The sequence below is a fragment of the Pan troglodytes genome, chromosome 14 (genome assembly GCF_028858775.2).
Source record: "Pan troglodytes isolate AG18354 chromosome 14, NHGRI_mPanTro3-v2.0_pri, whole genome shotgun sequence".
In the NCBI taxonomy this organism is placed as follows: Eukaryota; Metazoa; Chordata; class Mammalia; order Primates; family Hominidae; genus Pan; species Pan troglodytes.
Genome location: NC_072412.2, coordinates 118,347,497 through 118,375,435, shown reverse-complemented (window position 1 = coordinate 118,375,435; position 27,939 = coordinate 118,347,497). Strand labels below are relative to the sequence as shown.

The window sequence follows — 27,939 nt, the reverse complement described above, 5'->3', positions numbered from 1 at the left end:
AAGACACAACCCAAATGAAAGATGGGCAAAAGATATAAACAAGCTGTTCTTTTTCAAAAAAGAGAAAAGAACAGCAAATGGACTTAAACACATAAAAAGATTCTCAACCTGCCTGTTAGCAGGAGAAGTACAAGATAAAACCACAACGGGACGTGGCATCTCATCCAGCAGCGGTAGGCAGGCCCAGAAGCTGGCAAGCCGGGCAGTGCAGGCTGCTGGAGAGGTAGGTGGAGAACAGGCATCCTCCTACGGCACTGACAGAGCAAACCGCAAACGTACCCCCCTTCTCAGAAATCTCCCTTCTCCAAAGCGATCCCAAAGCTGTCCTCGCAGAAATATAGCTGATGTACTCACAAGGCATCTGCAGCACTATTTATAAAAGCAGAAGATTGGAGCCCAGCTGTCCATAATGGGGGGCGGCCAGGGGCGGGGGAGGTTGAGTCCACAGGGGAGCATCACGCAGCTGTGCAGACACGTGCACGCCATCCACATAACACGCAGGTACAAAGGGACGGAGGGACAGAGAGAAAAAAGTCCAGGCCGGGGTAACCGTAAGCCACCGTATATGTCATTGGGAACACTGACTCATTTACCCTGGGCCTGATGTCACTGACTTCTACCTCCTGCCCCAAGACTTAGAGTGAAAGATGAAAAGATGACCTGTTAACTCACCTGTGGGCAGGATGTGGAGACCATGTAGCATATGTGACTGAATACACAGCCAGTCCTTCCATTAACTCCAAAGGACACGGCTCCTTCGGCAGCTGCTGGAGGCCAGGCGGAAGCCACTCCCAGGTGGGTGCATCCTGGCTGACTTTCCTGGAAAGTCCCGATGCTACACTGACAACTACATTCTCTTTAGCAATTGTAGGATGGCCAGCAAGGACACTGTGGTTATCGGCGGTGGAAAGTAAATTCTTGGCATCCTACTGCTATTCCAGGCTATTAAACTACATTACGGTATTCTGTGTTGTAGAAATGTGTGGTTCATTCCACTGAAAGGGCAATTAAGTTTGTATGGTCAGAACAACTCTCAGTAAAATTCCTCATTAATTTTCTCACATAGAAATACACAACCCGTCAGACGGACGCGTATTCAGTGCTGAAGACGACGGCAGCAGGCTGGGGGTGGGGACAGAAAGAGGAGCCCCCGTCCCTCACAGCCCGCTCCGCACAGGGGCGCCCACCAGGCACAGGGGTACCCGCTCCACACAGGGGCGCCCACCGGGAGGATTCTCCTGAGCTGCACTCTCCACCCCCGGGAACCCAGGAGACTTCGGGAAGGGCGCTGCATGTCACTCCTGTGCTCAAACAGGTCCTTGCAGGAGGCCTTCCTGACTGCAGCACAGAAAACGGCTGCCCTCCTCCCGGCCCCCTGAGCTCCACTGTCCTGCCCCATTTTCTTCTCCAGGTACATCCCCACCTGACACGGCCGCCGTCACTGTTGTGACTTCTCTGCTGCCAGACGTCCCCCACCTTGAAGCGAGGCAGGCCATTTATGACATAATCAGACACAGGGTTTACAGTGAGAGGCCCTAAGAAAGGAAACATCCTGAATTTCCTAACAAATGAAAGACCAATACTAGACCAACTCCTGAAAGGCTTATGCCTGTGGAAAGGGGGAAGGGGTCCCTTAAAAGCATGGGGCACTCCGGGGGTCAGGAAAAGATCAACAATTTAGCCACATCGTTATTTACAAAGATGCAATGACATATATATTTGTGTATTTACACACACATGTGTGCACACACACACACGCATGTGTGTATGTGTATAGCATATCAAAACACAAATGAAAAATTGGGAGGCCAGTCACAGTGGCTGATGCCTGTAGTCCCAGCACTCTGAGGCGGGAGAATCACTGGAACCAGGCTGGTGACGCGGGATCACAGCACTGCACTCCAGCCTGGGTGACAGAGTAAGACCCTGTCTCAAAAAAAGGTGGGGGGATTATCTGCAGTATGCATATTAGTCAAAGGGCCAATGTCTGGGTTTTGTTTAGTTTTGTTTTGTTTTGAGATGGAGCCTCACTGTCGCCCAGGCTGGAGTGCACTGGTGCGATCTCGGCTCACTGCAACCTCCACCTTCCGGGATCAAGTGATTCTCATGCCTCAGCCTCCCTAGTAGCTGGGATTACAGGTGTGCGTCGCCACATCTGGCTAATTTTTGTATTTTTAATAGAGATGGGGTTTCACCATGTTGGCCATGCTGGTCTCAAATTGCTGGCCTCAAACAATCCACCCAACTCAGCCTCCCAAAGTGCTGGGTTTACAGGCATCAGCCACACTGTACCTGGCAAGGGCTAATTTATTTAATATAAAAAGAGCTCTCACAAATCAAGAGAAAAAAATGAACAGCCCAATAAACAAATGGCAGGGTGTATTCGCAGGCTGTTCATGGACGAAAAACGTACTGTGGCAATTTAGCAGTAAACAAACAATACCAAGACACATGCCTTTCGACACAGCAGCTCCACCTCTACAAACATCCATGGAAGGACGCGAAGACGCGCTTACACCGGTGTTCATCTTGCTGGGAAAGGAACAGCCCTGCTCACAACAGTGAGAAAAGGGCGGTCCCACAGGGAGCAGAGAGACCCTGCGGCCCCACCGCCAAGGTTCAGCTCCTCCACAGTGGGCAGCCGTCTACGTGTTATGCCTCAATTCCCATCTGTAAAGTGGGAATAATAATGCTATTGTACCTCATGATGACATTACACCGATGAAGTTAGAATGGCACAGAATTAATTGCTCTATAAATGTTTGATGCAGGAGAGGATAATGATAAATAAAAATATCACCATGACGGTAATTATCATAACAATTCTACTTGTTATAAAAAGGCAGGGGGAAGCTACGTGACCCAGAAGAGGTCAGAAGTCATCTCTCCCAAACAGGCAGCTTCCACTTCCAACCTTCCCCGAACTCAAAGGAGGCTTTGTCATTCTCCCAAACGAAAACCTAGTGCAGTAAACACTAGTGAGCAAAGTGGACTGAAAGACTGAGAAATTCACGAGAGGCTGAAGGGGGATTCAACCCCGCATCCTTCAGCAGGCGTGTCCCCACGTGGGAGGATGGAGACTCTCCTTCCCTAAGACAGAAATTCACGAGAGGCTGAAGGGGATTCAACCCCGCATCCTTCAGCAGGCGTGTCCCCACGTGGGAGGATGGAGACTCTCCTTCCCTTTCTCTTCCTAACACAGTATCCACCTTCCTAGGAATCAACGTTCCCAGCTTTCTCTGATTAATATCTAGGTTCAGTACTTTCCCCAAAGCATATCTGTGTCTTCTCTTCTTTTCTGAGTTCTGTAAATCTCCTTTGCTTATTTTTATCTGTAAGACTTTTAATACTCAACAAGTTGCAACTTTTAGTAAAAAATTCCTTAAGCCTTTGACCAACGCTGGGAATATTTTTGAGAATGTAGTTAATTCAGGAAAGTCATTCAATAGTGAAAGACTTTTAAAATAAAAGTTAGAATGCTACGAAATGAAAGTTTCCCTTATTCTTTTAAGTGTGGCAGAAATTCTTATTTTCTATTAAGAAATAAAAGGCTGGGACCAGGGATGACACATTCCAGCTCTCTCCACTTGGCTGCTGCTTGAGTTGGGCACAGAGCCTGGCGGCTTAGGGAGCTAGACCGGCTGCACTGTGCGGAGATGGAGGCGCATCCATGGCCCACGGCATCCACCAGAGCAGACAGCCTCATGCTGTGGCACGCCAGGGAGGCCGCTGGGGACGCTGCAGCCACCTGCCCTGGGGCCCCAGCAGAGCTGAGCTCTGTAGGTCACTCCAGCTGTGGGCACCCTGACGCCCGGCCCACCCGTGACCCAGTGCATGGCTCAAATGGCAACATTCTTTGTGTGCTCCGTGATGTGGAAGAGGTGAGGCACATAGCCGCAAAGGGCGGCAGTGGCTGTCTTTTACAAACGCGAGTGTTAAGGACACTGGCATGACCTCGAAGCTCCTCCAGTAGTTAGATCCGACCACATACTGAAATTTTAATGGGAAACTGTTGAAGATATTGATCTACAAGCACCATTTTCTGCTTGATAATATGGTTTTAAAACATTTTTTACATTATCTCTGTAGCTGGCTAGCAAAAACACAATTGCTTATTTCAGATTAACAGGAAGACGCATAAATGACTATAATGTAAAAATTGCATTCAGGCCGGGCGTGGTGGCTCACGCTTGTAATCCCAGCACTTTTAGAGGCCTTGGCGAATGGATCGCATGAGTCCAGGAGTTTGAGACCAGCCTGGGTGACAGAGCAGAACCCTGTCTCTACAAAGAATACAAAAATTGGCTGGGTGTGGTAGCGCATACCTGCAGTCTCAGCTACTCTGGAGGCTGAGATGGGAGGATTGCTTGAGCCCAGGAGGCGGAGGCTGCAGTAAGCTGAGATCATGCTATTGCTCTCCAGCCTGCACAACAGAGCAAGATCCCATCTCAATAAAAAGAAATGAAAGAAATGCATTTATATTTATGATCGTTTCTCAGAATAAATATGTCTACTACATGATCGCCAAAGTTAGAAGGTAATGAAGACCCATCTTAGTTTGAGAGTCCCACAAATGCCTTCTAGCTTCTGTCTATAAATACAGGTTGAGTAGCCCTTATCCAAAATGCTTGGGACCAGATGTGCTTTGGATTTTGGGATATTTGCATATGCATCATGAGATACCTTGTGATGAGACCCAAATCTAAACACAAAATTCATTTGTGTTTCACATACACCTCATACACACAGCCTGATGGTAATTTTATACAATATTTTAAATAATTTTATGCATGAAAGTTTGTGTCAACAGCTTATGAATGGAATTTTCCACTTGTGGCATCATGCTGGTGCTTGAAAAGTTTCAGATTTTGGGGCATTTTGGATTTGGGATTTTGGAATGAGGGATACTCAAATTCATCCCATCCCTTCAATTTTGCCTTAACCTTTCTTTCTGCATACAATCCTGTGTTCCTTTGTTTTGTTTTGTTTTTGTTTTTGGGATGGAGTCTTACACTCTGTCCCTCCGAATGGAGTGCAATGGCGTGATCTCTGAACACTGCAACCACCGCCTCCCAGGTTCAAGCAATTCTCCTGCCTCAGCCTCCCGAGTAGCTGGGATTACAGGCGTGCACCACAATGCCTGGCTAATTTTTGTATTTTTAGTAGAGATGGGGTTTCCTTTTTTTTTTTTTTTTTGAGATGGGGTTTCCCCATGTTGGCCAGGCTGGTCTCGAACTCCTGACCTCAAGTGATCCGCCGGCCTTGGCCTCCCAAAGTGCAGGGATTACAAGCATGAGCCACCATACCAGGCCCTGTGTTACTTTTTGTAATTTGCTAAAAAGCTACAGTAGGGCTATTGAATGTGCACACAATGCACTCTCTGTTTCTTTGAAACACTGCCAAAAACACTATTTTGCCTTTGCAGTTTCTTGGCACGCTGGCTGAAGACATGTTGCCCACAAGCTGAGGGAGGTCCTTACCCATGGACGCCAAGCTCCGGGAGGCTGCAGTGGCGGCAGCTGAGTCTGCAGGTGGAGAGGTGCAGGGACTGTTTTGCCTCCACCTCCTTCAATACCTACTTTTCTTTCCAGCAAGAGTCCCTTCCCTTACGCTCCCGAATCCACCCTGGCCCTGAGGCTGCACCTGAGTACCACATCCTGACCCCACTTGTTTGCAAGACGTCTGCATGTCCACAACTGCAGCGTTCATCTTATCTCAACAAGCGATCCCTCCGGAGCAGACGGGTGATCCCTACCACCTTCTGAACACTCCTACTCATCATCTCGGTAACACCCTCTACCTGTTCCATACCTAGGCCAGAGGTTTTCACCCCGGCCACACGTCAGTACCACTTAGGAAGTTAAAAAAAAAAAAACTATGCCAATGCAAGCCAATGACAGAAAAAAATCAATTACCCGATTTTAAAATAGGCAAAGAACCTCAATAGACATTTGTAGCAAGAAGGTCTAATAAGGAGATGAAAAGTGCTCAAATTAAAACCACAATGAGGCCAGGCACAGCAGCTCACAGCTGTAATCCCAGCACTTAGGGAGGTCAACGTAGGAGGATCACTTGAGTTCAATACCAGCCTGAGCAACCTAATGAGACCCTCCCTCTCCAAAAAAAGTTGTCTTTTTTTTTTTTTTAATTAGCCAGGCATGGTGGTGCACGCCTGTGATCCCAGCTACTGGGGAGACTGAGGTGGGAGGATCGCTTGAGCCCAGGAGGTCGAAGCTGCAGTGATGTATGGTCGTGCCACTGCACTCCAGCCTGGGTAAGAGAGCGAGGTGCTGTCTCTAAAAAACAACAAAACCCCACAATGAGATACTACTTACACGGAGCAGGATGGCTGCTACCAAAACACTAGACAGTGCCAAGTGCCGGTGAGGACGTGGGGAACCAGAGCCCCAGTTACCCGGGGAGGACGCGGGGAGCCGGAACCCCAGTTACCCGGTGAGGACGTGGGGAACCGGAACCCCAGTTACCCGGGGAGGACGTGGGGAGCTGGAACCCCAGTTACCTGGTGAGGACGTGGGGAATCGGAACCCCAGTTATCCGGTGAGGACGTGGGGAGCCGGAACCCCAGTTACCCGGTGAGGACGCGGGGAACCGGAACCCCAGTTACCCGGTGAGGACGTGGGGAATCAGAACCCCAGTTACCCGGTGAGGACGTGGGGAACCAGAGCCCCAGTTACCCGGTGAGGACGCGGGGAGCCGGAGCCCCAGTTACCCGGTGAGGACGTGGGGAATCAGAACCCCAGTTACCCGGTGAGGACGCGGGGAGCCGGAGCCCCAGTTACCCGGTGAGGACGTGGGGAATCAGAACCCCAGTTACCCGGTGAGGACGTGGGGAACCGGAACCCCAGTTACCCGGGGAGGACGCGGGGAGCCGGAACCCCAGTTACCCGGTGAGGACGTGGGGAACCAGAGCCCCAGTTACCCGGGGAGGACGCGGGGAACCGGAACCCCAGTTACCCGGTGAGGACGTGGGGAACCGGAACCCCAGTTACCCGGGGAGGACGTGGGGAGCTGGAACCCCAGTTACCCGGGGAGGACGCGGGGAGCCGGAACCCCAGTTACCCGGTGAGGACGTGGGGAACCAGAGCCCCAGTTACCCGGGGAGGACGCGGGGAACCGGAACCCCAGTTACCCGGTGAGGACGTGGGGAACCGGAACCCCAGTTACCCGGGGAGGACGTGGGGAGCTGGAACCCCAGTTACCCGGGGAGGACGCGGGGAGCCGGAACCCCAGTTACCCGGTGAGGACGTGGGGAATCAGAACCCCAGTTACCCGGTGAGGACGTGGGGAACCGGAACCCCAGTTACCCGGGGAGGACGCGGGGAGCCGGAACCCCAGTTACCCGGTGAGGACGTGGGGAACCAGAGCCCCAGTTACCCGGGGAGGACGCGGGGAACCGGAACCCCAGTTACCCGGTGAGGACGTGGGGAACCGGAACCCCAGTTACCCGGGGAGGACGCGGGGAGCCGGAACCCCAGTTACCCGGTGAGGACGTGGGGAACCAGAGCCCCAGTTACCCGGGGAGGACGCGGGGAACCGGAACCCCAGTTACCCGGTGAGGACGTGGGGAACCGGAACCCCAGTTACCCGGGGAGGACGTGGGGAGCTGGAACCCCAGTTACCCGGGGAGGACGCGGGGAGCCGGAACCCCAGTTACCCGGTGAGGACGTGGGGAATCAGAACCCCAGTTACCCGGTGAGGACGTGGGGAACCGGAACCCCAGTTACCCGGGGAGGACGCGGGGAGCCGGAACCCCAGTTACCCGGGGAGGACGTGGGGAGCTGGAACCCCAGTTACCCGGGGAGGACGCGGGGAGCCGGAACCCCAGTTACCCGGTGAGGACGTGGGGAACCAGAGCCCCAGTTACCCGGGGAGGACGTGGGGAACCGGAGCCCTGTGCACTGTTGGTGCAAGTGTGAAACGACACGGCTGCTATGGAGACAGCACGGAGGTTCCTCAGAGAATTAAACATAGGTATGACCCAGCACAGGATCCAGCAGTGCCACCTCTGGGCGCGCACCCAAAAGACATGAACTCAGTACGTGGAGGAGACGTCAGCATACGATCAGCGCCGCAGCACTCACGATCACCGCCGCCAGCATTCACAGCGGCCAACGGCAGACGCCCAAGAGTCCATCCACAGGTGAACGGACAAGAAAAACGTGGTGTATACACACAACAGAACGTGATTCCGCCACAAAAAGACACAGGATGAGTCCACTGAAATGACGTATCTAAAGTGGTCAAAATCACAGACAGAGAAAGCAGAATGGTGGTCACCAGGGCCTGGGGGAGGGGAGGTGGGGACACCTAGTTTAAGGGCCCAGAGGCTGAGTTTTGCAAGACGGAGAATTTCTGGAGTTTCGCTGCACGACAATGTGGAGGTGCTCAATACTGCTGAACTGTACACTTAATATGGCTATGATGGTCAGTTCCATGCATGCTTTTTTTTACAATTCAAAACTTTAGAAAATTATTTAAAACAGAACAATACCAAGCCTGGGTCCTGCCTCTCACAGCTCCTAACCTTTTTGTTTTATGCTTCTCGATGATCCTTTTGTTTTTTTGGCTTTCCTCACTCATTCTCATATGATTCTAATATATAGCTGTGGGTAGGAACACCTACAAATTATAAACTAAAATTTGAAACTGTCTCTGATTAGGGGATGTATATTTATTGTGCATCCTTTTATTCTCTTCATACTAGGGTACACAGTAAGCGCTTAGTACTCACTAAACATTCACATTATTACCAACTGAATAAAAGAATGAATGATTATTTATTTGGGTGGTACTAATTCTCTAAACATACTTTAAAACACTGGGATAAAATTTTGAATAGCTACATTCTAATTCTGATTATGGGCTGGGGTGGTGGCTCATGCCTGTAATCCCCACACTTTGGGAGGCCCAGGTGGGTGAATCACCTGAGGTCAGGAGTTCAAGACCAGCCTGGCCAACATGGTGAAACCCTGTCTCTACTAAAAATACAAAAATTAGCCAGGCGTGGTAGCGGGCGCCTGTAGTCTCAGCTACTTGGGAGGCTGAGGCAGGAGAATTGCTTGAACCCAGGAAGCGGAGATTGCAGTGAGCCGAGATGGCACCACTGCACTCCAGCCTCAGCAACAGAGTAAGACTCCGTCTCAAATAATAGTAATAGTTATTATTATTATGCTACTAACTTATCTCGAAACTAGTAAGTCTTAGCTATCCAGTGCCCAATTACCCCATCAGTAAAATCCTTACATTTTCTGATGAATTACTGTGTGCCACGTACTATTTTAAGACTCCCAGATGTATGATCACATTTAAAACTCACCATCGTTTGAAAGGGACATCCCTGTTATTTTCATTTCCCAGTTGACGAAATTGAGGCTGGAGAGCTCACGTATCTTACATGAAGTAGGGAAGGAATTTGAACTGGAGTTGGCTAACCACAACGTTTTAACTTGGGACACACTTGGAACACTGTTCAGAGCACTCTGTGCTTTACACACCAGCCGGGTGACTAAGAGTCGACCAGGAGGGAAGGTGTGGAGGATGCACTTTCCTGGCAAAAGCAAAACACCTCCACAGCACCGAGCCGAGAGCTGACTGCAGGCCAACGAGCCCGAGAAGTGCAGCGGCTCACCCGTGAGGGCAGGTGGTGAGCAGAGGGCCGGGGAGGGAGGCACCAGCAGCTAACGATCAGCTTTCACGTGAGAAGCTGCCAGGGAGAGTCACCAAATGTGAAGATTAGGCTCCCCATGTCTGAGATGCACTGGACAGAAATAAGCATCCCTGAAATCGCCACTCAGAGAAATCCATCAACACACATCAACATACAGAACACTGCACTCCATCACACCCTCCCAGACCATCCGAAGCCGGGTGCCGGGAGGAAAGAAAAATCCATCCACACACATCAACATACAGAACACCATACTCCATCACACCCTCCCAGACCGTCCCAAGCCGGGTGCCGGGAGGACAGAGAAATCCATCAACACACATCAACATACAGAACACTGCACTCCATCACACCCTCCCAGACCGTCCCAAACCGGGTGCTGGGAGGACAGCGACATTCTCCTGCCTTCTTGTTTTAACTTTCTTGACCACTGACAAATGCATGAAGAGGAAGCCTTCCTTACTTGAAAGAGGCAAGTGGCCCACTCACCGCAGCTGGACACGCAGCTCAGCCGTCATAGTATGATGACTAAAATGACCACGTCCATACCAGCAGGAAATATTCTAACCTGAAAACTGGCTTAACCTGTAACTTGCACTGTTGGTTCAATCAAAACCAAATACTTTACAAATGCACAACTCCCCTTTTTCCTTCAGACCTGGTTAAAGTTCTTAGCAAACTCCCCAAATTCAAAATGAAGCCTCTGGATGGTGGACGGGCCTATACTAAACTCCAGGGAAGGACACCCTGAGACCACAGGAAATAAACAACCAATCCTCTTTTCCTGAAGCTGTATAGGTTACCTTAAGCTTACTGTGTTACAGTCCTGAGCTCAAAGGAACCTACATCTGCCTAAGCCGTCAACTCTAGCAGGAACCTACAACACCTGCCTATGCTGTCAGTGCTAGCAGGAACCTACAACATCCGCACAGGTTATCACGCTCTAGCAGGAACCTACAACACCTGCCTAAGCCGTCAACACTAGCAGGAACCTACAACATCTGCACAGGTTATCACACTCCAGCAGGAACCTACAACACCTGCCTATGCCGTCAACACTAGCAGGAACCTACAACATCCGCACAGGTTATCACGCTCTAGCAGGAACCTACAACACTTGCCTAAGCCGTCAACACTAGCAGGAACCTACAACATCCGCACAGGTTATCACGCTCCAGCAGGAACCTACAACACCTGCCTATGCCGTCAACGCTAGCAGGAACCTACAACATCCGCACAGGTTATCACGCTCCAGCAGGAACCTACAACACCTGCCTATGCCGTCAACGCTAGCAGGAACCTACAACATCCGCACAGGTTATCACACTCCAGCAGGAACCTACAACACCTGCCTATGCCGTCAACGCTAGCGGGAACCTACAACATCCGCACAGGTTATCACACTCCAGCAGGAACCTACAACACCTGCCTATGCCGTCAACACTAGCAGGAACCTACAGCATCTACACAGGTCATCACACACTGTAGCAGGAACCTACAACACCTGCCTATGCCGTCAACGCTAGCAGGAACCTGCAACATCTGCACAGGTTATCACACTCTAGCAGGAACCTACAACACCTGCCTATGCCGTCAACACTAGCAGGAACCTACAACATCTGCACAGGTTATCACACTCTAGCAGGAACCTACAACACCTGCCTATGCCGTCAACGCTAGCAGGAACCTACAACATCCGCACAGGTTATCACACTCCAGCAGGAACCTACAACACCTGCCTATGCCGTCAACTCTAGCAGGAACCTGCAACATCGCACAGGTTATCACACTCCAGCAGGAACCTACAACACCTGCCTATGCTGTCAACACTAGCAGGAACCTACAACATCCGCACAGGTTATCACACTCTAGCAGGAACCTGCAACATCTGCCTAATAACCACACCCTTAAAAACCTCCCTCAGCCCATTCTATTTTCCAGCAATGCTATTGAATACAGCCATATTTTTTTCACGACGGTGAAAATACACGGTTCCCACCCATGTGGCAGACATCTCACAAAATACATGCGTTCATCACAGGGAGTAAGCAGACCAAGGATGAGGGCACTGGAGCAACTGTCTGCCAGTCTGAATCTTCCCCAGAGAAGCCACAGCAGGCTAACGACTTCGCCTCTCCATAGAACCCTCTGCACAGGTGAGGTCTGCTGGCACATGTGCTGTCATACACTGTTCTACTGACGCCTAGAAACCTAACTGGATTCACGGGGTGAGTTCTGTATCAGACATCTAGGAAATTCTTGAGTGAGTGCCTCTCCCCTCTGCCCGTGTACACAATAAGGAAAAACAGGTGTCTATCTGCGGAAAGTCTCGCTACACAGTAAGGATTGGAAAAACAGGTGTCTATCTGTGGAAAGTCTCGCCATTGTCAGGGGTCAGAATGGAAAATGCTCTTTCTGACCTTCAGTCTGAGCACATGTCCGAGCCCCCTGAGATCCAGCCGCACTGCAGGGAGGCACAGGGCAAAGGCCGGCCATCACACACGGGGGATACCATCTAAGTGAAATAAAATGGAGCAGGCTGAGACTGCCTCAGGAAGCCGATGTTGCGCTCCACAGGTAGCTGGCATAAGCGGTAGCTTCGCAGAATTATCGTAAGTGGCATCATTTTTACACAGTTGAGCAAATTCTCAGGTATTCCCTTTTCTCACTTTTGGTCGTCCAGTGCCTGAAATTAATGCTAACGAACATCCAGACTACGAAATCAGACAGCACCTGTCATAAGTCCCCACACACACAACCTGTGACACCGCGTGCTCACACCCCAGTCTCCCACAGAGACCAGCGCCTGCAGGGGCTCCTCCGTGGGACCACATGCTGAGCAGCACAGACACTAGTGTCTCAGGTGCAACTCGACATGGGAGGTGACAGGACAGCACCCCCTTCCACAGGAGGCGTCTCCCCCACCCCCCGAGGGTTCCCATGCTACATTTCCCATGCAACATCAGGCCAGGCAGCAGCCATCTCTAAATGAGCCTGCACTTATTTTAAAAACCCCCTTTCAACCTGGCACCATCTAGATCAGGAATTAGTGTTCCTGTTTGCCTCCAGGGGTGGCTGCTCCCTGCGGACAATGCGTTCACCCCGCACCACCCATACTTAGGACACATGAGAAAAGCGCACTGTGGGGAGGGGGAGCACTCCCCTGTGGGGGAAGGGGAGCACTCCTCTGTTGGGAGGGGGAGCACTCTTCTGTGGGGGAGGGGGAGCACTCTTCTGTGGTGGGGGGACCACTCTTCCGTGGGGAAGGGGAGCGCTCTTCTGTGGGGAAGGGGAGCAGTCTATGGAGGAAGAGGAGCGCTCTGGGGAAGGGGAGCAATCTTTGGGGGAAGAGAAGTACACCTCCACAGGGAGCAGAGCACTCTTTACTCCCCTGGACCCGGAACAGTCACTGTGAGGCTCAAAATACCCGGTAAAACATTAAAGGCCCTGATGCACAGAGGCAGATGGAAAACAGTGCAGAGAGAGCCACAAACAAAAACGGCCAGCATCCACTGAATATGGGCAGAGAGAGAGGTGGCTTGGCAGGAACAAAGGAGTAAGGAGCACGGGCCTCTGAGTCTCCCTGCAGCCCACCTGTCCCAGATCAGCACAGGGACGGAGTCTCCAGCCCACAGTGAGGCTATGGCCTGCCCCAGTTGGCTAGTGCCTCCACCCTCCACCGCTGATGCAACAGGCAGCCTGGAGCAGCCCAGGCCAGGGTAATGGTGCTGGACCATTGTTCTCTGCCCTCCACCATGACAGGTGCCCCCAGAGAGTTCATCTGCCCCACAGCCCCGCAGGGACCGGGCCACCTTCTCCATCCCCAGTGTGGCTGCCCAACCCTCCCGACTACAGCTCCTGCCCCACAGCCCCGCAGGGACCGGGCCACCTTCTCCACCCCCAGTATGGCTGCTCAACCCTCCTGACTAGAGCTCCTGCCCCACAGCCCCGCAGGGACCAGGCCACCTTCTCCATCCCTGGTGTGGCTGCCCAACCCTCCGGACTAGAGCTCCTGCCCCACAGCCCCGCAGGGACCAGGCCACCTTCTCCACCCCAGTGTGGCTGCCCAACCCTCCCGACTACAGCTCCATGTCCCTCACCTCCCCAGTCCCCAGCCTCCCAAAAAAACATAAAGCTCTGTGGAAACACAGACACAGGAAACAGAGCACTTCCACCCACATCTTAAATCTCTTTGTGGCTTTCTTTGGCTTTACGTTAGAAATATAAAGTATTAGAAACACTGACCTAAACAAGCAAACAAGGCCCATGTAAGTGATTCAGACCCGTGCCGTGCCTTGCTTGTTTGGTTCTCAGACAACCACAAAAATTCTGAAAACGCACTATTTTAAAATGCTCCCAAATCCATTTCTGACGAGTGAAAATTCCGCCCTGAATAACGCTGAGCGCAGCATGATGTGAGCAGCGGAAGTGGGTGGGTCAACGACCCGGGACCCTGACGGCGAGCGCCTTCTGCAACAAAACAGCTGGATCTTTCCTGCACAGCCAGAGCTCCCCAGCTTCCAGAAGCTTCTCTGGATGTTACACAACAGGAAGTCCTCCCGTGGGATCTGTGGGGAGGAGACCGGTGGCGACAGTGCAACCCAGTTACAGCGAAAACTGAGCTCCCTGGGCAGCACGCCTTGTCTGCTGAGAGCTACAAAGCCCTCTCTTCTCCGTGCAGGTCTTTTTCTGGAGCCCTGGGCTACGTTGCATTTTAAAACCTCCCTCTAAAAGGTTATCGGATGCCATCATCACTTGAAGAGTAAAATGTTCCTACCTTGGCTTTGTGGCTATTTCTGCCAAAGGCCAGACACAACTTAAGAAAGATTTGGGCCGAGACAGTAGCTCATGCCTGGAATCCCAGCACTTTGGGAGGCTGAGGTGGGTGGATCACCTGAGGTCAGGAGTTCAAGACCAGCCTGGCCAACATGGCGAAACCCTGTCTCTACTAAAAATACAGAATTAGCCAGGTGTGGTGGTGCGCCAGTAATCCCAGCTACTCAGGAGACTGAGGCAGGAGAATCACTTGAACCTGGGATGAGGTTGCAATGAGCCGAGATAGCACCATTCCACTCCAGCCTGGGCAACAGAGCGAGACTCCGTCTCAAAAAAATATATATACATATAGATATCTATATGTATATATATATATAGAGAGAGAGAGAGAGGGAATTCACATGCTATAAAATTCACCCTTTACAACATACAATTCAGTGGTTTCTTAGTTCATTTACAGAACTGCACAATCGTCACCACCATCTAATTCTAGAGCATTTTCATCATCCCAAGAAGGCACAAGACCTACAAACAGTCGCTCCCACGCCCCCTCCCCCAGCCCCTGCCAACCATTAATCTACTTTCTGTCCCTACAAATTTGCCAGTTCTGGACATGTCACATAAATAGAATCATACAACGTGTGGCCTTTTATTTCTAGCTTCCTTCACTTAGCATCATGCTTTCAAAGTTCATTCATGGTGTACATAAATCAGTATTTCGTTCCTTTTTGTGGCTGAATACTACTCCATTGTAAGGATAAATCACATTGTTTACCCATTCGTCTACTGATGGGCATCTGAGATGCTTCCACTCTTTGGCTATGATGAATAATGCTGCCAAGAACACAAGACATTTGTGTGAAAGTTTCCGTGTGGACACGTGTTTTCAATGCTTTGAGGACATATTTAGGCGTGGAATTGTAAGGCATATTGGTAACTCTTCATATTCCTGTATTTCGAGGAATTGCCAAGTGTTTCCGAGCAGCTTCAACATTTTACATTCCAAACCAGCAACGCACGAGACTTCCAACTCCTCTACATCCTCCTTAACACCTCTTCATTGTCTGTCTTTTTTATTACAGCCCTCTTAGTGGGTATGAAGCACAGAGTTTTTATTTGCATTTCTCTAATGTAAATAAATGCAAATAATGTTGACCATCTTTTCATTCATTGGCTGGCCCTTTGTATTCCTCCTTGGTAAAATACCAATTAAAATCTTTTGCCCACGGTTAGATTAGAACATCATTTTGTTATGAGTTGACAGAGTTCTTTGTGTCTTCTGGATGCAAATGCCTGACCAGAGCCACGCTCTGCCAATCTTCTCTCCCATTCTGTGGATTTTCTTTTCACTTTCGTAATGGTGTCCTTTGAGGAATAAAAGTTTTTAATTTTAATCTAGTCCAATTTATCTATCTTTTTCTTTGGTTGCTTATGCTTTTTATACCATATCTAAGAAAAGATCGCCTAATCCAAGGTCACCATGATTTGTCCCTGTGTTTTCTGCAGTCAACTCAATAAAGTAAGTCCTAAGTATCTGCAGTATACTTAGTCCTCTGCTAGGCTCCATGGAGTAGGTGAGACAGGTGAGACACCACTTCCTACCCCAAGGAATCTGCTGTTTCACTAGGGGAAGAAGACATACAAGCAGGCCCCAGAACTGCATGGGCCAACCTAGACTCACAGTGGGACACAAGAAGGGAGGCTCTGTAGGGGCGGGGCAGGAGAAACAGCCTCTATGGGAGCAGTCATCCCACAGTGAGCAAAACAACACGGCTGACGGCTGGGACCTGGGGGAGGAGGAGGGGGACGGGGAGGCAGGTGGGTGGGGGCATACCGGCAGCAGAATAGGGTCAGAGGGGCTAGAACTGAGCCACATCGCCTTGGGCCAGCACAGAAAGCTCCTGCTTGGCAGATCCACCTGTCCCACAATGCTTAAAGGAGCTCTGCACTGCATGAAGCCAGTCGGCTTATCTGCAAACACTGCTTTGGTGAGAAGAAACAAGCAAAATGTCCCCAGCTCACATTTCTTTTCCTATTTGCAGTAAATTATGGCAATAATCTCAGGTTCGTTCAATACTCTACGAGCAGAGGGGTAAATACTTTTCTGAGTCGCTAACACTTTAAGTTGGAGCTATTTCTTTTCTTTCCTTTTTGAGACGGTGTTTCACTCTTGTCGTCCAGGTTGGAGTCCCGTGGCGTGATCTCAATTCACTGCAACCTCCGCTTCCTGGGTGCAAGCAATTCTCCTGCCTCAGCCTCCCGAGTAGCTGGGATTACAGGCACCCACCAACACACCTGGCTAATTTTTGTATTTTTAGTAGAGATGGGGTTTCACCATGTTTGGCCAGGCTGGTCTCAAACTTCTGACCTCAAATGATCTGCCTGCCTCAGCCTCCCAAAGTGCTAGGATTACAGGCATAAGCCGCTGTGCCCAGCCCAAATTGGAGCTATTTCAACCCGAGGCAAAGAGCTTTGGGAAGCCGGCGCTGAACAGATATGGGAATGTTGAGTGCTTCTGACCATAGCTTGAGTTCAGAAAAAGTAAAAGGGGTGAGGGAGAGGACCTGTGAACTCTTCAAGGGTCAATTCCAGGCTACAGAGGAGACTATGAATGGGCTTCCGGAAGCAGCATTTCCCTGCACCATGAAAAAGCAGAGAGGCCAGTTATGGAGGCACAGGACCAGGCTGACCGCTGTAGCACTAGCAGCAAACCTGTGTTTGTTAATCCAAGACACGGAGCTGCTTCCACCTGAGCTCCCCGCTGAGCCCACTGCAGTTATTCTCAATACAAACCAGAGTGACCATGTAACCTTACAGCCTGCTTGTTTCGTCCTCTTCTCAAAACCCTCTGAGGTTTCCATCCACTCAGATAAAAGGAGAAGGCAGACGAGGCCCTCGGTGACCTCCCTGTCTGACGGCTCCTCAGACACAGCCAAGCTGAGTCCTGTCTTGGGGCCTCTGCCCATGCTGTTCCTCAGCCCAGCCCCTTCCCTCCTCTCCTTCTGGTCTTTATGACCACGGCAGCTCAGCATAGCTGACCCTTGCCAAACCCTCCCTGGAAGCCCATCCCTTCTGGAGGTTTCCCTGTAATATTTAACGCTACATGACTCATGATCTGTTTTAATGAACATTTCACCGAAGGATAACTTGCTCACAAAGTGCCTAACCTGCCCTGGGTGTGCGGCTCAGCCTTCACCTGGGTAACCACTGTCACCAGGGCCAAGAAACACAACATCATCAGCATCTGAGATGCCCCTGTTGTGACTGTGGGCCCTCCCACCTGCCAAGGTCTCATCCACTTTGACCTCTGCCTCCATCCCCCAGGAGTGCCCAGCTTTGAACCTCACATCAATGAATCTTATAACATACTCTTCCTGTCTGGTTTCTTTTCCTTGTTTAGGCTGTCAAAAGTCACCCATGTTGTTTGTTCATTTTATTGAATGTGAACATTTCACGATTTATTTTTGTTTTTTTCTACTGTTGATAGACATTTGGGTTGTTTCCAGGAGCATATATTTACTGGAAACTGCCAAACAGTTTTCTGAAATGGTTTTGAATGCTCCCACCAGAGGCACATATGGGTTCCAACAGCTCCACAGCCTTCCAACGCTGCCCTGGATACAAATCCCTGACCAGACCTGCGCTCTGCCAATCCTCTCTCCCGTCCTGTGGATTTTCTTTTCAATTTCATAATGGCGTCCTTTGAAGCACAAAAGTTTTTAATTTAAATCTAGTTTAATTTTAATTTTAGTCTCAATGTAAGTTTAGTAATACATTTGTTTGTTGTCATCTCTGCCTAAAATGGACAGTGCATTAGATGCATGCCACTAGGGGAAAGATTTCCAAAATGTACTCAATATAGAAAACCTGCACACTCAATTGTATTATAAATATAATTCTGGCATGCTGGAAACAACACACATTTTAATTTAACTGGGAGGAGAAAGATCAGGACTTCTCATCAGCAGCTCTCTTCTCTTTTACCTGCCTGGTGCTCCTCGCTGAACAGCATCAGTGGCTCAGGCCCCCTTATATTCTAGAATGTGAAGCACATGTAAGATAACGCTTCGTTGCTGAGATGCTACCGCAGGAGGAAAGCTCCAGGCCACCCCAGAAAACACAGTGATAACATCTTTTCCTATAAAGTTAGCTGATTTTTTGTGTGTGTTCCTATGTGTCAGACACTATTTAGCAGCTCTATATGGGTTTCTTATTGATCATCATGCAACTCCCATGAAGGTGCCATATAATCCCCGTTTTAGAGACAAGCAAACTGAAGCTCAGAAAAAACAGATAACGTGCCAAAGATAAAACATGTGCTAAGTGATAGGGTCAAGTTCAAACAGTGTGGTTGGATCAGGGCTCGAGTTCCCACCCTCTGTCCATGCTACCCTCACAACCCCCATCCTGGCACCATGGTCCACACCTGTGCGCTCCTTAAGCAAGGTCAAAGGGACTCTGCACCTGCTCTGGACACGGGAACACAAAGGCACGGGAGGAGGCCCTGCACCTGCTCTGAGCATGCGCATACGGAGGCCCTGCATAGACTCTGGGCATGCGCAGACGGAGGTGCGGGAGGTGGCCCGGCACCAGAGCATGCGCACACGGAGGCATGGAGGAGCACACGGACCATGGGACTTATGGATGCACCTCGGAAAAGTCACGTGCTCCTTAGTGCTGAGCCCAACTTAGCGACTGCTGAAAGGTTTGGTGCGCTGCTTAACTTTACACTGAGAAATGTAAGCGATGTTAAGTGAATCACGCAATGGCTGGTGAGTTCAACTCCGTTATGCCTCTGTCAAGGTTCTGGAGCTATTTGAGGATGCACGGTGCAGGATTCTAAGCCCTGTGACCACTTAGCACTTCTTATCTGCGCGAGTGAAGGTTTCCTCTACACAATGCAACCAAAACGGAACCTGGAAATGAACAGATTGACTCCAGCAAGCATCACAACCTCTCGCTTCAGATTTTGTGTTCACTAAAGTCTTACTTTTTCACTGAATTCATACTAAGTAATGTTAAGACTTGGAATTTATAAATTTATGCAAATAAAATGCTTTGAGAAGAAGTTCTGTTGACAAACCCGTAGAAATCACTGCTGTGGGTTCTGTAATTCCTGCCCTTGTGTGAGCTCAGGCAATTGGAAACAGCCTCCATCAGCCACGCGGAAGGCTGTATCGCTGGGCTGCCATGCAATGCCCGGCTTTCGGGGCACTCAAAGAAATCAACTTTTTATTTAACGGAAAAAAACTCAATCTCAACATTCTTGAAACGTTAGCAAAACCCGTTTATGGTATTTAGATTTCCCAGTGTCCTTCTATAATTAATTCTCCCTTGAATGAAAAAGTTTATTTTCCCCAGTGTATCTATGGAGTGCCTTTTATTAGACCCAGATGGAGATTTCCTTTTTTACCTTCACTGCCAGAAAATGCACAGCTAAATCCATCCCAGACGTCTGCTAACATTTTTCTCAGCTTTTTTCTTTTTTTAAAAAAAGTCCTCTTTTATGTTGCGTTTAATTGTGTCAGCTACTTCAAATCCTTCCTGGAAGGGAGACTAGAAGCCCCAGTGGGCAGCCGTCTTCTCTGTCTCCTGGCACTCCCCCTCACCAGTTGGTATTCATGGTCCTACTGCTGACACGGCCTGCTGGAAATGGGGGCGTGGGCAGAACCATGCTTACCTTTTGGGGTTGCTGCCTCAGGAGGAGGCACCTGCCACCCCACCAGGCGCCACAGTGATGCCCCCCAAGTGCGGCTATGAGGGCAGGTGAGCCAAGTACAGGGTATAGGATAGTTTTGTGGTGTCGAGAAAAACAGTATCACTGAAAAAGAGAAATATTCATATTGCTATCCACTTTGAAAACCACTAATTTATGAAAAGTACAGGAGTGTGAAAGCATTGGGTCACATTTTTGAAGTCTGCATTTGTCACTGATATTTATTTTTTGAGTCCAATACAGTCAGGGTTTGACTCTCCGGGCAGCCTGCAGTTCCACGGCGGTTGATGGCTGAGGTCACCAACAGGCACTAGAAACCCAATTTCTGCCCAGACTCACTTTTCCAGTTTGCAAATTAGAAATAAAGACAAGAAATTTCACTCCTGTCTTAAACTTTGGGTTACTAAAATTCCATGAAGACCAACCTCTTTCAGCCCAGTATTATTGTGCTTGCAACAGTTTCTTAACCAAGTTGCAGGAAAGGCCCTTTTCTCAAGTATTTCAAGGTTCTTTCCCTGCCCCTCACCCCCGCCCCCTGCACCTGCCTCATCCCAGCACCAATTAAAAGCCAAGCAGGGGAACAGCTGAGCTCGCATGTCCATCCTGCTGGGAGGCCACATCCAGAGGGCTTAGTTTCTCAAACAAAACCTCATTATCAGCTGGAAGCAGCACAGTTAGCGAAGCTCAGGAGTACCCACTCTCCTGGTGGCTCACTGTCTACCATGCCATTTTAGCTCATTAACCCGGACGAAATCATTTTCTGGATAACTAAGTAACACAAAAGCCTGGTTTAATGGTATTAATAGAAACTCAATGAGTATTTGTTTGACAAATGACCGATCAGTGAAACATAGAACTGCTAATTTAAGATTGGAAAGAAAAGGAAAGAGAGAACCACTGCTAAATAATCCAAGCAGCTCTGAAGATAAGAATCACAGAATTGAGTCAGAAAAATGAGATTTGGCTGTCCACTGACTTGGACAATGTCAGCAAGGAATTTCTGGAGCTCTTAGACAAAACAGAAACCAAAATATATAAATATAGGATAGACTTAATATATTTTAAATATATTATTTTTCCCCTAAAGTCGTATTTGCATAGACTAATGCATTTTATAAGGAAAGGAAAAAACATTCTGTGCAATACTCCTTCACTTGTGATCCACACTTGTGAGTTTAATGTGATAATGTGGGCCTACCTCGAAGGTTCTGGATTTAACAAACCATTCAACCTGTTAGCTTTTCAGCAGAAAGCCAGTCAACAATAGAACTAGGCTCAACAGCTCAACTCTTAACCATCAAGACATGAAATACAAATGAAAATATGTCAAAGATGTTTTAAATTGTTAATATCCAGTGTTAGTAAAAACAGTGAAACTTAACACCTGAGGCTTTCACATTCCTGCCTAGAATCTCTGCATCAAACAAGCTCTACAGTCCTATTCATCCTGTCCCCACTGCGGATCCTGCATCTGCACAGCAGGATCCTGTGTGTGCCCTGCATGCTCAGTGCGCCTGAATCCTCCACCCACTGCTCATCTTTAAGTAAAGCGGAGATGCTGTGCCCCGCGCCGTGTGCCCCCAAGCCATATTCAGCTTCCCCTCTCTGCTTTTGTGGGGAAGTGCATGGACAAGGAGAAAAACAGATGCCTTGTTAAATATTAATAGTGTTTGCCTGTATAATTAGTTCTTTAAGAAATGTATCATTGTGCTTCTAATGCCCAATTTAACAATGAAATGTATTTTTAGAACAAAAACATGTACAGAAATCTTTATATAAATAACTTGTAAACCTGTGTCTATTGCTCCAACTCTAAAATAGAAGGGTTTTAATCAAAACTGTAATTCAACACCTGCCACCTAAATAAAACATAAGCACTAATTAAACTAGAGGCAGAGGCCGGGTGCAGTGACTCACACCTGTAATCACAGCACCTTGGGAGGCCGAGGCAGGTGGATCACCTGAGGTCGGGAGTTCAAGACCAGCCTGGCCAACATGGCGAAACCCCATCTCGACTAAAAATATAAAAACTAGCCAGGCATGATGGCGTGCGCCTGCAGTCCCAGATACTCGGGAGGATGAGGCATAAGAATCGCTTGAACCTGGGAGGGGGAGGTTGCAGTGAGCCGAGATCGCACCACTCCACTCTGGCCTGGGCAACAAAGTGAGACTCTGTCTCAAAATAAATAAACAAACAAACAAACTAGAGGCAGATATGGTCATAAAATAAATTTGTAAGTGCTTTTATTTTTATTCTCAAGTTTAACCACAAAGGCCAGAAGAGAAAATGGAGAGAGATGCAGCTGGAGAGAGATGCAGCTGGAGAGAGATGGAGCTGGAGAGAGACAGAGCTGGAGAGAGAGAGATGGAGAGAGACACAGCTGGAGAGAGAGGGAAGCAGGGAGTAAGAAAGAAGAGGATGGGGAGAGAGAGACTCACTGGCCCAGGACCTCTAATCACCCACTACAACACATTATTTCTTTTAGTTTTTGTATATATTCTTACATTTTTATGCCAAGTTTTCATTCTATTCTACAGTAAGTTAGACTTTGTTTTAACTTAGAAACGTTTAAAGTTGCCCACCTCTGAGTGCAATGGAGGAACCAGAAGGTGGTCTGTGGCTCCTCAGACTCCAGACCGTCATGGGCCCTGAATGGAGGAGCTGCTTGGGACGCAGTTATTGCCACGTCCCTAAAACCCCCAACCAACTTCCCGACAGGACCGAACTCATGCCAGAGCCTTTTACTCACTGCACAACACCGTAGGTGCAGGTATGCACAGGATGCCGCTGCGGGCCACTGTCTCACCTGGGGAGGCCAGTGCCCACACGCCATGCCTTCCCACACCGGAACATGGGCTACCTGCTCCCCCTGCCCCCATTTCTCCACCATCTAGTAGGTTTACCCCACACACTGCTGGGACTGCCACTGTCCCATGCACCCCTCAGGCCACTGCTCCCTTCCTCACCTGCACTTCTGCACCTGCTCCTAGAGTCTTGTAGGGCAAGATGGGATATTTTTTGAAGGATAGGATGTGATATGTTTGTAGCATAGGTTGTTGTAAGTCTCACAGGATAAGATGTGATGGATCTCATAGGATAGGATGTGACAAGCCTCGTGGGACAGCCATGAACATAAGTGACACCTACTGTCTCCTCCCGCACCTTCCTTGGGGACAGCAGTACCTGCTGGGCCATCGATAGGCAATGAGTTGATTCACATCCAGTTCCCACTCTTGAATTTTCACTTACATCGTCACACTTAAAACTTTACTCATAAATAAAACACAAAACTAGTGAGTGCCGTGCAATTGATTATCAACTACAGAACCTCAGCTGGCTGGAATGAGACTTGGGCTGTGGACTCCTGGCTGGGAATGGAGTGGGAATGAAGTGTGTGGCGCAGTCATCAAGGGAGTTCTGATACTTAGTTTCTATTTCTGCTTAGATGGCATTTCTGTTTTCTTTAGTAATAAAGCTAATCTGTTTTCTTTAGTAATAAAGCTAACCCTTCCTGTTTTATCTAAGAAAGACTGTATAGGAGGCCGGACACAGTAGCTCATGCCTGTAATCCCAGCACTTTGGGAGGCTAAGGCAGGCGGATCACTGGAGCATTTTGGAGGCTGAGGAGGGTGGATCACTGGAGGTCAGGAGTTCCAGACCAGCCTGGCCAACATGGTGAAACCCTGTCTCTACTACAAATACAAAAATTATCTGGGCATGGTGGTGGGCACCTGTAATCCCAGCTACTCGGGAGGCTGAGGCAGGAGAATCACTTGAACCCAGGAGGCAGAGGTTCAAGTGAGCAGAGATCGTGCCACAGCACTCCAGCCTGGGTAACTTAGCAAGACTCCGTCTCAAAAAATAAATAAATAAATAGACTGTCTACGGAAAGAACACCTGTCCCACGAGAAAGTGCTGCCCGAAGACACACTTCCACCCCGCCCCCGACCTGCTGCCGTCACAGCGGCATCTAATTCCGAAAATCCTCCCTGCTCTGCAGCGCGACTTGATTCATTCAGGCCTCCTGGGGGCAGTTTTCTACCCTTTCCCCCCAAATATCTGAAAGCCTAAAAACCTCACCTTTTAAGGTTCATTTACAAATATATGATCTGCCATGGTAGGCTCATGTGATGGACCCAGCAGTGTGTCCAGAAGGGCGCAATTTCACCAGGAGGCCCTGCGCAGACTCCGCACGGGAGCCCCATCCTCCCGCACCTGCGCAGGCACCCGGTGCTCACGCCATGGAGTTTCCTGGGAAGCGGCTGTGTGTCCCATGCCTAGCACCGTGTTACTAGAGAACAAGGATGTGTCAGGAGTTATTCACGCATCAGCAGGGGAGTTCATCACATCACACGCCAGCCACGAGGTTCCAGATTACAAAACTGCTGTGGGCTCAGCTGGCTCTTTGAGAACAAACTGTTCCATGCCAGGAATTTGCCAGCCTCACCTTCCCTCATCAATGCCCGTCCTCCGGCCTCCACGAGGCTTCACAGATCCATGTGAATCACAGATCCACACAAATAAAGATAACAGCATCGCCTCCGGTACAGAACCTCTGCGGCTGCCCATGTCCTGGCAGATTGGACTCCTCCGAGGTCGTCCTTGCCATGTGACTGCAGGATGCCCCCTTCTAGGTCACCAGCCCCACGGCTCCCACGTGGTCTGTGGTCTATGTGGGCCGCTGCGAAGGGTTCCCACGGGCTCTTTTATTTCCCATGAAGAAACTCGTCCTCCACCATCATGAGAAGCTGCACTTAGCGTGGACACAGAGATGAGACTCTGCACCCTCCCAGCTCCCAAATCTGTAACTAAAAATTATGCTGCCCATTTTCCTAAGTTCAAGCTTTGGCTATTGGAGAAGTAAGTACTACTGTTACATCTAAGCCCTGGCCAAACCATTGTCAGGAGCCATTTAAAAGTAACAACCATTCCCCGTTTGCTTCAATCAGATTAATCACTGACAACATTAACAGTTTGCGCGTTTTTTTCCTCGAAGACTTCCCACAAGCTGAGGGGCCAGCGTCACAACTTCTGAAGCCTCCGTGAGATTCAGCGGCCTGCTGGCCTCACCGTGGCCTGACTCTATCAGCTAAAGATAGCAAGACGCTAAAAATAGCAGGAGCGCTGCGGCAGTGCCTTCTGACGCTGTTCACACTCAGACGTGTTACATGCTCCAGGTCCGCAATGCCGAGATGGGGGGACTGTGCTGCCTCAGTGCCTTCCAACATTGTTCACACTCGGATGAGTTAGATACTCCGGGCCCATATGCCGAGGCGGGGGGACTGCGCTGCCTCAGTGCCTTCTGACACTGTTCACACTCGGAGGCATTAGATACTCTGGGCCCATATGCCGAGGCGGGGGGACTGTGCTGCCTCAGTGCCTTCCGACATTGTTCACACTCAGACACGTTAGATACTCCGGGCCCGCAATGCCGAGGCAGGGGGACTGTGCTGCCTCAGTGCCTTCTGACACCGCTCACACTCGGACGCGTTAGATACTCTGGGCCCATATGCCGAGGTGGGAACTGCGCTGCCTCAGTGCCTTCCGACACTGTTCACACACGCAGACGCGTTAGATACTCTGGGCCTGCAATGCCGAGGTGGGAACTGCGCTGCCTCAGTGCCTTCTGACACTGTTCACACTCGGAGGCGTTAGATACTCTGGGCCCATATGCCGAGGCGGGGGGACTGTGCTGCCTCAGTGCCTTCTGACACTGTTCACACTCGGAGGCGTTAGATACTCTGGGCCCATATGCCGAGGCGGGGGGACTGTGCTGCCTCAGTGCCTTCTGACACCGTTCGCACTCGGATGAGTTAGATACTCCGGGCCCATATGCCGAGGCGGGGGGACTGCGCTGCCTCAGTGCCTTCTGACACTTCGCACTCGGACGCGTTAGATACTCTGGGCCCATATGCCGAGGTGGGGGGACTGTGCTGCCTCAGTGGGCAGAGTCGGATAAACCCATGGAAACAGCAGGGGTGGGAAAGCAAACGTAGTAAAGAGTGATAAAAACAACATCCAATCGTTAACGAGGTGGCCTGTCATAAGGTCAGGCTCAATCATAAATGAGCTGACCGCCAACCAGACGTGTGGAGAGTCCTGCGTCCAGGAGCACCCGGGATGATACGCTAACAGAAATGTTTTCCAATTCTAAATTTTCACTCAGGTTCACCGATTTTGTCACTCAGATTCTTAAGACGTCAGGATCCTTTCCTGGACTCTCAACAGAGAACAAAGCCTTTGCTTTAAATGTGTTAAAAAACTAACCATCCCAAATGTCGCCAACATGAAAACCTGCTTTAGTCAAGCCTCTGGTCACTGCATTTGCTTGTCACATGCACCAGGGCCACGGTGGAGTTTGCAGTGGGCCACCCCCAGGAGGGAAGCCGCTAGCAGAGGTCAGCGGCCACTGTGTATTCTTCTCTTAGCTTTGAATTTTGAACTGTTTGTATATCCATTCCATAAATCCAATCAGTCCATAACTATATCAAGATAGACAAGAAGAGGAACAGCAGAGGTAAGCGATCACAGAATATTTGTAGTTAAAGGTCCATGAGTACTAATAAGGCGGTACATGCAGGTAACACAGGGAGCCGGGCCGCGCAGTCTCACGGCCCCTCCACACGTGGACACTGACAACGTGGTACATACAGATAACACAGGGAAGCGGGCCGCAGTCTCATGGCCCCTCCACGCGTGGATACTGACAACGCGGTACATACAGGTAACACAGGGAGGCGGGCCGCACAGTCTCACGGCCCCTCCACACATGGACACTGACAACGTGGTACATACAGATAACACAGGGAAGCGGGCCGCAGTCTCATGGCCCCTCCACGCGTGGATACTGACAACGCGGTACATACAGGTAACACAGGGAGGCAGTCTACACAGTCTCATGGCCCCTCCACACGTGGACACTGACAACGCAGTACATACAGGTAACACAGGGAGCCAGGCCACACAGTCTCACGGCCCCTCCACGCGTGGACACTGACAACGCGGTACATACAGGTAACACAGGGAGCCAGGCCGCACAGTCTCACGGCCCCTCCACGCGTGGACACTGACAACGCGGTACATACAGGTAACACAGGGAGCCAGGCCGCACAGTCTCACGGCCCCTCCACGCGTGGACACTGACAACACGGTACATACAGGTAACACAGGGAGGCGGGCCACGGTCTCACGGCCCCTCCACGTGTGGATACTGACAACGTGGTACATACAGGTAACACAGGGAGCTGGGCCGCACGGTCTCATGGCCCCTCCACACGTGGACAGTGACAACGTGGTACATACGGGTAACACAGGGAGGCAGGCCGCAGTCTCATGGCCCCTCCACGCGTGGACACTGACAACGTGGTACATACAGGTAACACAGGGAGGCGGGCTGCACGGTCTCACAGCCCCTCCACGCGTGGACACTAACAACATGGTACATACAGGTAACACAGGGAGGCGGGCCACAGTCTCATGGCCCCTCCACGCGTGGACACTGACAACGTGGTACATACAGGTAACACAGGGAGGCAGGCTGCACGGTCTCACGGCCCCTCCATGTTGGGTCCACCAGTCCAGTTATCTGGGTAAGGGTCAGTGACTGGCTTTGTAAATTAACCTAACTGGCACCAGCCACACTCACTCATTCCATTTTCTCTGTGGCCTTTTTCCTGCTACAATGGCAGATGTGAGCAGGTGCGCAGACCTCAAGGCCCCATAAGCCTACAACATTCACTATCTGCCCTTTTCAGAAAA

General features: G+C 50.1%; 1 protein-coding gene across 13 annotated transcripts in view; it reads right to left on the bottom strand.

The window, feature by feature from the left end:
* ATP11A (ATPase phospholipid transporting 11A) overlaps positions 1-27,939 on the bottom strand; it is a 198,081-nt gene that overhangs the window by 130,883 nt on the left and 39,259 nt on the right. The window contains exon 1 of one of the 13 annotated variants that reach the window (XM_054665586.2): positions 673-7,139. The exons of the other annotated variants lie outside the window; for them this stretch is intronic. Coding sequence (XP_054521561.2) covers positions 673-696 — 24 coding nt within the window. The 5' untranslated portion in view covers positions 697-7,139. Of the gene's footprint in view, positions 1-672; positions 7,140-27,939 lie in introns of those variants that run through there. 13 annotated transcript variants of the gene reach the window in all.